This window comes from Leptosomus discolor, chromosome 10 (genome assembly GCF_034619465.1).
Source record: "Leptosomus discolor isolate bLepDis1 chromosome 10, bLepDis1.hap2, whole genome shotgun sequence".
NCBI classification, from domain to species: domain Eukaryota; kingdom Metazoa; phylum Chordata; class Aves; order Leptosomiformes; family Leptosomidae; genus Leptosomus; species Leptosomus discolor.
This window is the reverse complement of record NC_141400.1, coordinates 12077404-12090925: the sequence shown is the minus strand read 5'-3', so window position 1 is coordinate 12090925 and position 13522 is coordinate 12077404. Positions and strand designations below refer to the sequence as shown.

Below are 13522 nucleotides of genomic sequence, written 5' to 3'. Positions count from 1 at the left end.
TTGTTTCTATTACTCCAGGCCTCAGCACTATCCAATTAGTCCTGAGTGATCTGCTGATCCTCCTCTGCTGATACTGCCTGCCAGCTTTGCCATCAGCAAATTTCACTTACGCTTCCATTTTTTTGTGCCAAAGTCATTAGGAAAAGCACTGAAACAGGATTATCCCCAAGACCGAGGCTTAAGGGGACCGCACCAGTCCCTACCACAGCAGAAATAGAAAGACAAGTGTTGGAAAGAGACTTTTTTGCCTCCCTTACAGAGCTGCTTTTGCCAGCAAAGCATCAATGCACAGGGGCACAGTGGCTGCAGAGTGGCAGGGCAAAGGTGGTGAATGGCAGCTCCATGAGAACAAAGTTTCCAACAAGAAAAGCTAAAACTGAGACACAGGCCCATGGAGAGAGCACAGGTGCAAGCTCTCCTCCCAGAATACAATGTTCTCTTGAGCTTTGCAGAGTTCAGATTTAGATTTTTTCACCTAATCAACACCCTCAGCAGCACTGATTTCTTCACCCTTGAGCCAGGTTTCAGGACAGCAGAGCATACCTGGTTTCTTACTCTGATGGGATTTGCCTGTCCCTAGATCTACAGGTCAAGGGGATAGACCATAACGTCCAGGCACAGGTTGTTCACTTGGGGGATTCAAGAGAATGAATAAGAAATAAGGAGGGAAAGGAAAGTGGATCTCAAAATAAAATCAGTGGAGACAGAGCAACTGGGTAGAATAATGTTGCTTTTTCTCTACCTTGGGTGAAAATCCAATAAAGTTTTATATTGACCTGCCTAATACTTTAATCTCACCTTATCTTTTCCTTGTCTGTTTTTAGATAACTTCTGCTCCTTTTTGCTGGAAGAGAAGCAAGATGAGAAAGTGAATATCACAGTGCTCCAGGGAGCAAGAGGTTTTCCCTACCATCAGTTGCAGGAGGGGCGAGCAATCCCGTCTGCTGGCATCAGCAGCTGGGTCACTCCAGCAGCCGCTTTCTCAACACAAAATGCGTTTTTTTTTCCCTCTACTCACAACTTCTCTGCACACATGATGCACTTATTGCTGTGTTGCTTCCCAGAGGAATCCCGGACAGGGTCATTTTCTCTGGTGCAGGAAAGTTTTCCTTTCTTGAACAGATCCCGAAACTCTCGGCAGTCATCCTGTGGAAATACCAAAAGCATGGTTTGACACAGATATGCTGACAGAGACACAAATCCACAAAGCATTATCCACCAATGAATTAAATTTCAAACACTGTTTTGTTTCCTTGAGGCGTAACTCAGTGGAAAACCATAGTTTGCCTGATGTGTTCTCTTAAACCATAGCATGCAACATAAAACAAATAAATCACTATGTTTAGATAAGCAGATTTGTCTTTTGCATCAGGGTAGCTTTATTTCTATTTCTAATAGATAAGACATGCAAGAGCCTGCCCAAAGGACCTAGGTTCTTCTTGAAGTATAAAAGCTACAGTTTCCCAGGGAATTTTGAACAAGGAAGTCAGTTTTCCCATCTCTCATGAGAGAACTACCAAGAATTTTAGAATCCATGCACAGTAAAAAGATGAGGCTGCAGGCCTAAAAAAAAAAATCCTTGCACACCTCATACTCCCAGGTATCCTAGAGTAAGAGGTAGGCATTTTTACCTTCCACCTAACATGATGTTATGCATTAATTGAATTAAAGCACTGTTTTCACAAAAGGCTTTTGTAGCAAAACCTGCTTAAGCATTTCAGCCTGATCCTTCCTTTCCTCTGAACAGCTTTCCTATAACTTTCAGGGCACATGAGCAGGTTTGTAGCATAAGAAACACATGCTACATGTCTTCAGGTTTTTATATACAGCACTTTTAAGGTTATCCACTGTGTGATCTGTAATACTTTTTTTTTTTTTCTTCTCACACTGTGTAGAAAAGATGGTTTGATAACTTATCCCGGCTCTGCAGATGGGGAAGCCAAGCCTAGAAAATTACTTGCTGAAAGCCAGACAGAAAATCTATGGCTGAACAAAGAAATTCAGTGTAGGTCTCTTCCTGACACTGTGAAACTGTCCTTCTGCCTTCAGGACCACACTTTGGCAAGTCAGGCATTTAAAAAAAGGTCTCCCTTAGGACAGCTATGCTTTACAAAGCCTTTAAATTGCCCAGACACACAAGAGCTAGAAAGCTAACCTGCTTAATCAGATGTAAAAAAACCCAACAAATCACTGTAACCAACACTATCTGATGGAAACCAATTCACTCCTATCTAGAATAAGAACCCAAAGCTCAAAAAGACAACTCCCTCCACATAAAGACTTGCTATCTAGAAAAACAGCTACGGGTAAAAGAAACCAGCCAGGTGCATCAACAAGATAAACAAGGGACAATTAGAGCCAGCCTGCTCCCACACCCTGCCCTCGTCAGAGCTCACATGCACCATCATTGCTATTAATTATTTGTCAGATGCCAATAGTGTGCCTTATAAACAGGCAGGTATTCTCCTTAGCCTATACTCTGGGTCAGGCACAGACCATACATGCCATGTCAGTAATTGCCCGATAGGGACTAGATTGCCTGGGAGGAGCCACAAGAAGTTTTGTATCTTTTATGCTCATGGACAGCACAAAATCTCACAGTCCTTTGGACCCTCTTCCCAAGGCAGAGGACATCCGCCCTGCTCCCATTGTAGGCACATTGCTGTGCCCTTCCCCATCAGCCAAGCCAGCGTTTCCCACACCACAGACAAGGAAACACACTCAGAAAGTGGGTCAGAGGCAGAAGACACAGTGCCACCGCATCATCCTGCTGCTGGTGCACCGATAAAACTGGCTTCGGTAGCAATGTTTCACCTCACCTGTGCCAAGGAGTTCACATTCCTGTTCGCCTCTCCACCACTCCCTTTGTTTTTTGAGTCTCTTTCCCTGGAAGAAAGGGAGGCATGAGTGACTGAGCAGCGTGCAGTCCTTGGACATAAAACCAAAACAGCTAGTGATTAAAGGCCAGTCCTGCCAACCCCACCTCCCTGTTGCACAAGGCGGTGGGACGGACCGGCACTGAGGCTCTGGCTTAGGAGACATGCCTGGAGTGTTTAGCATCTCTGGACTGGGGACATTTTGCCACCCTTTCTCTCTGCCTAACATCCAGAGGTGTTTCCATCCTATGAAAGACCATCTATGGAAACAAGAAACTAAATCCATGTATGTTTTCACCCTGGATTTGCTCCTCACACCCTGCAGTGTGTCCCCGCCAAGTGATGAGCTGGAGAGAGCTACTGGGTTCACAGGTTTGCTGAAGAGTTACTAACTGGTCTGTCCAGCCCAGGACTACAATTTTACATGACGGAGCCTCCCAAGAGTGGGCTCATCACTACAGGAGGAGAGGACATGCTGCAGATGGGCAGGACAGCTGCTGGAGCCAGCATGGGAGCCGGTGGGCGGTCGATACTCACAGCAGCCTTTGGCACATCATGCATTTGTTGAGATCTGCTTTGCCATCCGGGCTGCTGACAGGCTCCTTGTTAGTGGGACAGGAAAACTTCCCGCTGCGTAGAAGCGACCAAATTTTCATGCACTCATCCTGAAAAGCACAGAGGACAGTCAGTGGAGGCTCCCTCAGGAGCCATCAAGATCCTAAGAACAGTTTGTTCACATTTAAGCGTTTTTGGGTGGGCTGTAGCAATAGTCTGTTCAACACCAGGCCTGAGGCTGCCACACTCCCCATCCCCATCCCTCGCCACACACCACACGTGGTACAGGCTGCACCCAGAGCCCCGCTCATGGCTCCCGAGGCAGAAGAGACGAGCAAGTTCAAAACCTATTGCAAGGGCCATTATTTATGGGAAAAGGAATATGTATTTAATTTGCATACAGCTGCAAATTGCTACCCGCTGCAGGGGAGGACTCTTGTTATGAGGTTAGTTGAGAGCAGAAAATATAGCCCTAGAAGTTCCAGTGGGATGCAAGAGTAATGAATCAACCAGAGTGACTGAAGAGCGATTCAGGTGCAAGACTGAAAGACAGAGAAGTACAGTCCCCTTAGGAAGGAGATTGTAATATTGTATAGTGCTGCAGCAACCAATTGTCTCTTCTGCTGGGTAACTGAAATGCAGACTAGGGAGAATCAATGAACCATTTAGTTATTTTTGGCTACTATATTTTCCAAAAGGGTCTTTACTAAAGAGACAAGCTGTTTGATTAAAATGTGAACGGAGCTGACTTCTCAGTCATTGAATCAAATAATTTTCTGGGAATCAAAGGGCTTGCCTTAATTCTTTTAATTATCAAACTTGGGAATTATCAGAAGCAGGGGTTTCTGCTGGATCAGAAGCAAAATTCTGAAATATCATTAGAAACATAATTCATGCCATTTCTAACTTCATCTCATGAGATTTCCAGCCCAGAGCTGTTCCGATGTGTGCTCAGCATAGCGCACCAAACATACACTGTCAGCTAGAGCCATTGCTGTATCACAAAAGTATTGTCTCTAAACATGGAGAAATTTTCCAGCACTGAAAAAGCATTATGATATTTAAGTATAGTCTGTCTAAATGACTTTGCTCGGAGCATGCATTAAACAGTGTAGCTGGCAAAACAAAAGGAGAATCAGAATAGAAGAGGTTGGACTCGCCTTAATCGAAGCTTGGCTGGCAACATCTGCGACAAAAAAAAATACCCAGTAATGAAACCATACAAAATCTTTGAAGGGAAATTTTAAGTCAAAAGCATTTAATTAAAATACTTATAAAATGCAGTTTTCTAATCCACCCAAATACCTCTAGATAAAAGCTAATCCAATACGTTATTATACACCGATAGAAAGGACTGGGCATTAGACAGTTTCTGGAACATTGCGCCTTTGTCATTCAAATGCAAAAGCACATCCATTTTTTGCATCTTTGTGCCCTCCTTTACTGTGTTACTTTTCTCAGCCTTAAAATCCAAGTTCCAAGGGCGATTCAGTAACCATTTCTGTTATTCCACTGCACTGCTTGGCAGTGGTATCAATCTTACCCAAATGTTTTTTACTATCTTCATCTTCAGTTAGAATTAGGGTACCAGACCTAGCCCGTAATATCATTGTATGTCCAAACCTTCAAATTCCTTTTCAAGGCCCATTCCATTTGCAGTACTTCACACAAATCACTAAATTAATAATGAGTCACCAGGTGGGTAGCTGATAAGTTTCTTTCTACTAAGCCCCTTAGAGCTGGTGTAATACATCTTTCATCCTTTTCTCTTACATCGTCAGCAGCATCACAGGGAACCATCAAGAAATCCTCCATTAGCTCTTTATCAACAGAAATAGGCAGGAAAGTGGAAGACCATTGCATCAAGCCTAAACTCCTACCAAAGTCTCTCTATTGTAGCCATATAAAAAAGTAAGAGGGTTGACAAGAAATCCCCGTTTTTCTGAATTTACCAAAAATTGTATTACACGTTTGTTCAAAGTCAAGCTTTTTACGCAAAAACTCAGTCTTGTTGGAAATTTGTATTCCTCCACTTAAACAACTGAGGGGTTTTTTTGATTGTTTGTTCTTAAACTGTTAACTCTACTAAAAATAGATACTTTCATCTCTCAGTGGAACTTCACCATTTTTACATAGAAGAAAAAGAGCTATTGTCAAGAATGTGTTATATTAAATCAATACAAGTAGTACAGTAAAAAAATTATGGTCTTCTGGTTATTTTTTAAGAGAAAAAGGGCTTTCTAATCCTCTTTCTCACTGTCTTTACAGGAGCTCCCAGGCTGTGTCCTCTGCCAGTCCCAGATTTCAGCACAGAGAATATCAGAAATTACTAACCTGAGAAGAAGCAGAAAAATGCCAGAGCAAGGACCACTGAGGCACCTTCTATTTTCATGGTGAGGGTGGCAGCCGTTTGCGTACGTTGACTCTATTAGTGCATTGCTCAATGAAACCCAAAGAAAGGGCTCAGGTCAGATCACGTATATATAGATGACCAGATTCTCCGCCTTTGTTATGACGTAACCTTCCCAAGAACCATCATTAGCTGCAAAAACCAGTTTGATGACAGTAGCTGTAAATTCTAATGATCCTATTAACACAATTAATTTCCATAAGGATGGGACATATTTGAGTCACTCCCTGCATTTTGTCAAGGTAAGAAAATTATAAATAGATCATTTCGGTTTCCCCATGCAGACAGAATTCTTGCCATCTTTAGGGTGGTTCGTAAGACAGAGGTACCTCACTCGGCACACCACTAATACTCTTTCATATCTCAACAAAATAGCTGAAGGGGGTTTATTTTAATAACTTGGCTCCAGCAGAGACAACAGGAAGGCCGGGTCACTCAAGACCTGTGGAAGTCAGTCTGCTTTTAGTAAAGCACCTCAGTGTGAATGTAAATAGTAAGCATTCAGGCAAGGCTGAAGAACAACAAGTTTAAGGCCTTATTGAAATTCTTTGAGTTTGCTGCTACAGTTCACCTAACAGCTGTGCTAATGCAAAAACCATACTGCTGAATCCCCATCCCTTCCTCATCTCTCCCTGTTGTCTTCAGAAGAAATTGCAGTGTTATTAGCAAAAACCTTTTCTCAGCCCGCGTGGGACCTGGCAGACCATATTGATACCACTCTTCAAGTGGATAGGTGCTCAGAGATGTGTTGTTATTGATGTTAAAGGGTCCAGCAAAGTAGCCATGATCAGGTCTCTCCCAAAGAAGAGATAAAAATTAAGGTGGTCATCCCATGCAGGGTTTCTCAGGAGACTCGAGAGAGGAAAATAAAGATGACAAAGTTTTGGAATGTGATTTATGTGGAAAGAAGTATACCTTGTTCTCCAGTGAAGAGAGGAGAATTTGAAGAGAAAAGCCATCTGCAAGGTTTGAAACAGGTAGATAAATGAGTCAATCAGACCAGAACAATGAGGGGCTCGAGCACAGACAAGCAGGCTGCAGCTATGCAGAGAGGCAGGTCAGCACCATCTGAGGAAGAAAACATACTTCTGCATGACAAATATGTTTGGCGAGACAGGCTAACACAGCTCAGTATAAATCCTTGTAATAAATTGCTCCCACACATTTCTCAGATCAGAATAGTTGTTAGTGTTTACAACTGGACCCAAAGCCAGGTAAGTAGAGTCCTGATTTGGCGTGTGGTCATCCCTAACGTTTCTTTTCAACTCAAAGCAAAATCATGTGCAGGTTCACAGTGGAGAGTTTGGAACAGAGAAGTAAACTGCCTGAAGTCATACAGATGTTTCATGGAAGATCTGAAGAGCTGTGTGCTGCCCCAAATCATGAGATAATTTCTGTATGCATATTTGGGCATGGAATGAGAGGAGAGGCCAACAGGGAGAGAAGTAAACTAACCTGATATAGCATGTCTTGGTAAATCCTTGAGAGAGATTGGAAGAGATCTGGAATGGAAAAAAGCAAAAAAAAAAAGTGTATGGTAGTTTAAAAGTGGATAGAGCTGGAACTCTATTTGAACAATGAAAACAAGAGACATTCTTTTCAGGTGTCTTCCCATGAGTCAGCCATGAGGTGGTAGGGTTTGGGGAGGGGAGGTGCATTTTTAAATGGGTTTTATTTTCAAGATTTTCTTTTCCTCCAAAAGCTCTATTTCTACAGAGAACTGAAACGATTCCCTGTTTTAAGACAGCTGGCTGATCACCCTGTTCCTGAACAGATACCAGACCCAGTCAGGCTGGCCAGGTGAGAGCAGCTCCTGGCCTGGCAGTGTAGGCAGAGTCAAGGAAATAGAGACACAGACCCAGATCCTGACCCCAGATGGGCCCTGAGACCACTGTGTCTCTCCCATTGTCCCACCACTGCAGCAGTCTGTCCACCAGCTATACCCAACTAATCTGTGGGAGAAGGTCACAATGGCTCAAACACACCTTGATACCAAAGCCAGAACCACGTTCAGTACCAAATCTCTAAACAACAACAAAAAAAGTAATTTCTCTCTCAATTACTACTGCGTAACTATAAACTCCTAAAAAACCACCAATGGTATGAAATGTGATGTCAGGGGATGGGGAGACCCTTGCAAAGCTATATGGTCTTCAAACCACTTCAAACAGGATTTGCTCCTGTGTGCTTGAGTTATAAAAGGAAACCTGAGCAGAACAATGAGGGATGACAACAAGAGTGTATTAAACATAAACCTTGCCTGACTCACTTGATTGCCTTTCTTGATGGATTTACACAATAAAGTCTCAGTCCTACACTGGAATCCAGACAGCCCATTAATTTCCATAGGAGTCTGTATTGCAGGATCAGATCTGTAGGAGAGATGACCCTGATGCTTTAGCTATGAGTTTAGTATTGCACCTTGCTAATCTTAATTTAAAAAATATGCCAAACAGCTGAAGAGCAATAGGCCACTGAGAAAAGCAACCGAGGGCAAGAAGAGGCATTAAATAGACCCTATTGTTCACATCTCAGTTAAAATTTTGGAAAAGTAAACACAATGTAATGATGCTATGCCTGGTAGGACAGGTCTTACTGGGTGCATTTTCCACAGCATTCTGCTAGAAAAACAGGATAAATAACAATAACGGAGACACAACTAGGAAAACGCAGGAGAAATGGGAGCATAACATGAAATTTAGGCAAACTCCTGTCAGGTAAAAACCCAAGAGGTTGTAAGGAGTCCTAGGGACCAAGTCCTACAGCCACCAAGCTGGGCAGGACACAACTACAGGCAATATTCACCTCCTCTCTTCAGGGTCCTGAGGAGAATGAGGAAGGGAGTCCAATAAGCAGCCAAATGATTCACACCCCAATTAGCGATGAACATGCTTACACTCCCTTTCCTATGATAGTTCTCCCATTTTCTGATGTTCCCACATTTCACTCCTTCACAGCCTGTGCCTGCACAGGAATGTATCTATAGATATATAAAAATAACTGAGATGCCTTGTCCTCTGAGAAAACCGTTTTTCTTCCCTTTAGTGGCATGGCACTGTTTTGCAGATGGGATCACCTCCTTTCTAATGGGTTTAGCATCACCTAGGGATGTTTGTCACGGGAAAGCTTCCTGGCACTATAACTGGTTGTGGGTTTTGGGGTGGAGGCAAGGATTTATTTGGGGATTTTTTTGGTTGGGGGTTGTTTTTTTTTGATCCATCTCTGCTTTGGAAGATCTTCATTGTTTGAATGCCAGTCTCCAGCCCAAGTAGTGCTGAGGGTGCCCTCAATGCTTGAGAGCATGAGCTGTGCAGCCCCATTCTCAACCCAGATTAAGGCAGTGTTTTGGGTCAGGTCTCTAAAGCTACTACAGCAGGACAAAATGAGCACAGATAAGGATATGCAGCCCATATTTCACCTACTTTGGCACTGCTGCCAGGGACAGTCCCCTTCACAGCACTGTTTAGCTTTTTTTCCCCACCCCTTACCCCCCTAGAAAGCTCACATCTCTGCAATCAGTGCTGCAGCCTCAGTATCATCGATGTGATTCTCAGCAAGCAAAGGGGACTTTACCCAACATCACTACTGGGTCCTTAGACCAGACTGGAAAAGCAACACATGCTTGTCTCCACTGCCAATGCTGCTCACCCCTCCTCCTGAGCAGCAGCTAAGCTCACACCACCACAACCTTCACAGCCTCAGAGGTCCCAGCATATGCTCTCAGGTGGTTTGTGATCTTCCATGTCTCCAGGTGCCCTGTTCACACCAGCACAGGCAGCCATCGACACCAGGTCCCAACCCCTGCTCTCCTCTTCCAGGGAAGTGAAGTTATTCTTCTCCAGGGGAAAGTAACATAAGTAGGAAAACTAGATACCACATATTTCTAACAAAACTACAGACATGCCTATATTCCCACCATAGTTGTCCTTTTTTGTCCCGATTGACACTTTTTACCTCCCCGCTATCTCTTTTATCCCCCAGAGGAACCCCACCAGCACCACTGCTTAACACAATTTCTCTGAAATACTCAAACTTCTCTTTTTTTTTTTCCAACCAACCACTACACCCCTCTCAACCCAGTGATCCTCAGGGCTAAAAGAAAGCAGGCACAGTTGCTTGGCATATTTAACAAAGGAAACCTAGAGTAGATGGCATTTTGCTTCACAGCTAAAGCACAGTCCAGCGCTCTCAACTTCAGCAATGTTTCATGAGTTACACCTGCAAAATGAGACATTTCAAAATGCAGAGACTTCAAAGACACATACTCATTTTTATGGGGTATTTTATTAATCAGCTTCTCAGCATTAACACTTGAGGTTCAGAGCACACAACCCCTTGCAGCTCACTTTGGGCTCATCTGCAGCTGTCAAGTAAGAAGTATCAAGAGAAGATTATTGTGCTACCTTGCTAACATTGCAAGCTAATATAGCCTTTTGGGCTGCATTTGCATAAGTGTTGCCCACAGAGGTCTGTTCTGCACATCTTGCCTAGTGCCTTGGAAAAGGACTCCTCTGGGCTGGCAACCACCATGTCAGGATGGCTTCCTGCACCCTAGAGACACCCAGTTATGCACCCACCCTGGGCTAGACCCTGCTGCAAAAAGAGCTACAAGTCTCACCCATCTCCCCAGCACACATCCACACACATCCCGTGCAAGAGCAAGGTTTATGACACTGGACAAAGCTCTTCTGCTTGCATGCACTTCTGTGGCCAGAGCCCAGTTGCTGATCAGCCAACAAGCCAGTCAGCCCCAAGCCAATAGAAAGGAGTTTGAGTTTCTGGACTGTGACAGCCACGTCTCAGAGCTCCCCTGTTGGTATGTACCCTCAGGTGAGTGCTGCCCAGATCTTCAGGGAAACAAGTCTTGGTCATCCTGAAATCCCACCATCACTGCAGGTACCCAAGGATCACAGTCCTTTTTCTTCAGCCAGGATGAGCTTCCTGAGTCCAAAGCAGAGCTCCAGCAGTCTGACCCAGTGAAAAGTCCTTCAAGTGGCTGCTCATTTCCCACCATTGTGTTGAGTATGCAACCCAGGTCAGCAGCACAGCAGCTGATTTCACATCACCCGGCTGCATTGCTGCCAATACAAATGCAGCAGGGTGTGTTAATTCTCAGCATCCTGGAGCACTATGCCCTCTCTGGCAGCTCACCTAGGAGGGTGACTTGCAAGAGGCCAAGAGAGGAATTATGAGAATTTCCCAATTTCATCCACCTCTGAGAATCAGGTGCACAGCAAGTCCTGTGCATCCTAGAGCACGTGGAGCCTGAGCAAAAAGCATTTCAGAAGTATGTCCAGAGCATAGCAACAAGCTTTGCTGAAGAATAAAACACACAAAAAAAATAATCTGTGTCAAGTGGGCTTACTGCATCAAAAGGAAAGAATGTGGATAAATTTATTTTGGATTAGTTACGTTGCAAATCTCTGTGCACCAAAAGCATCTAACAACTTCCCCTAAATCCAGTACCTGCTGCATCCTCCCCAGACCCAATGTCTCACAGGTGGTGCCCTTTTTCTGTCACCAGGTTTCCTTTCCTGCCCAAATGCATCTTTTAGCTCTGATCTAAAAGTCATAAAAAACCATCTTGGGTTATGAAGAGTCTTACATGTGATTTGTACATCCTCCAGCACTGAAAGGTCTGGGTCTCCTTGTCACATCTGCAATGCAATGGCAGCAATTTCCAGCATTCTGTGCTTGAACCAGAGCACGGGCCTCATCTTTGCAACCCTTCCCAGGCCATGAGCCACCATGCCATGTGGCTGACTATCCTGGACAGGCCTTTGTCACTGCTGACTTAGCTTGACAGTGCCGGGGAGGAGGGGGAAATGAATCAGGAAGTGAGCAACAGTGAGAGGTGTATGTCCAAAAGGCAGGGATGAGGCCAACTTTGGAAGATCACAATAATAGCATGTAACACATGCCATCTTCAAAGGACTAATGAATCCCTACAGGGTTCCCCTGTTATTATTTGTGTTTCACATATGGGTACATTAAGATGCAGAAGGCCGCATTATCCTCAGGGTCACACCTATTTCAGTCTATTCATCCCTGGTCTTATATTGGAATTCATCCCTACGGTGCGAGAGATCCTCCCACAAGTCAAAACAACGATGCCATCTCTCAGACAGGCCTAGTACAGGAATCACTAGTATCATCTATGGTCTGGTTTGCACAGAACACCAGACCGACTGGTCCTATTGATCTCTCCTGGCCATCAAAACTGATCAACTTATCAATTCTTCTTCCCTCCCATCAGGCTGAAGGGTACAAGCAGCTCTGGCTTACTGCTAGATTGGATTTTTTATGTATATACTTATCTTTTTCTGGACGTAAAATATAAGACAGAGGAATCCAGGGGGGAGATGCAACAGAGTGTCTAACATACCATCCAGTCTCATTCCACTTGCCAGTCTCAGTCCAGCTGTGGAAAGGTCCTACCTTCCAGCCAGGAGCCTCCCCACAGCTCAACAACTTTTGTTCGCAAAAGAATGAAGCTGCCCTGGGAAACTGTGCTCACTGGGAGAGCAAAGTTGCTCCCCAAGCTATAACCAATGCCATGTGGGGTTGGGGATGCTGGAACCAGTCTCTGCATTCAGAAGGAGATCTAGCATTGAAGCAACAAGCTCTCCCCGCCAACTCTGAGGAAGCAGCCTGCCATTCCCACTGTCAACGCTCATTGAAAATTGCTGGGCTGGAGATGGTGGGAGCTGGGTTTTGATCTACAAGGCCTCAGCAAGTAACATCTGCACAGCGAAAGGATTCTTCATGGCAAAGCACCACGATGCCCCACAGAGCTGCAAAGGACTTGCAGCCTCAGAAGGCCACCAAGATCTGTGCTCTGATGGACCTTACCAGAGCTAGCTGATTTCATTGCCGTTAACAGTATTTGTAACTTAGATAAGGGTAATCAAAATCTCATCATTCAGGGCGTAAACTGATCGCCTGCAGGAGTTAGAAAGGAATTTTACTTCATGTGCAGCATTGCGTAACTGCCCAGATTCATTGTGGGTATTTTCCAGCCTTTGCTGAGCACCAGCCACGGGCCACAGCTAGAAGCGAAGCACAGCACACCGGCTGAAAAGCTAGAGTCATCATGCAAAGAAACACAGCCCCATTGTTTAGGAACAAAGTAGAAATTTTTGTGACTCTGGCTTCAACTCACACATGGAAATAAAAGACAATGACTGTCACGGGGCTACTAAAACAGCAGAATTTCAGAGGAAGAAAAGAGTGTCCTGAGATTATTTTCTTGTGGACAGTGAGAATTGCCTGGAGAGCCCATAAGCACAGTGCGCTAAGGATTACGCAGCACAAAATAACCCACTTGAGTAACACTGCCCCATCCTGTGCTGCCAGCTGGACGCTGTCAGTGCCACTCCAATCAGGGTACCAATAGCCTGCCCTCCAGTAAGGACTGAGCCCTTCCATATCACCCAACAACCCTTGTCACCAGCCGTCCCCACCTGAACAACAAGGAACAAGAACATAGTGTTTTTCTCACTGCAAAATTATTATTTGTGTTTTATCAGTAGCAAAGGCCCTACAGCATGTGAACTGGCCAGAGGGTGTGGTGGCCTAAGTGCCAGTACCCATCACTGCAGTAACAGCAGGAGGCCAAAAACACGCCCCATGTGGGTGTTGGTTGCTCTTAGATTATAGTATCACCACGCCCCACTCCGCT

General features: G+C 44.6%; 1 protein-coding gene across 1 annotated transcript in view; it reads right to left on the bottom strand.

The window, feature by feature from the left end:
- Positions 1-13522, bottom strand: part of LOC147414798 (uncharacterized) — a 57332-nt gene that overhangs the window by 12373 nt on the left and 31437 nt on the right. Inside the window, exons 6-12 of the mRNA XM_086470838.1 lie at positions 7297-7343; positions 5689-5765; positions 4592-4617; positions 3414-3541; positions 2820-2886; positions 1019-1146; positions 799-844 (exon numbers count right to left, since the gene is read on the bottom strand). Coding sequence (XP_086326964.1) covers positions 799-844; positions 1019-1146; positions 2820-2886; positions 3414-3541; positions 4592-4617; positions 5689-5765; positions 7297-7343 — 519 coding nt within the window. The remainder of the gene's footprint in view (positions 1-798; positions 845-1018; positions 1147-2819; positions 2887-3413; positions 3542-4591; positions 4618-5688; positions 5766-7296; positions 7344-13522) is intronic.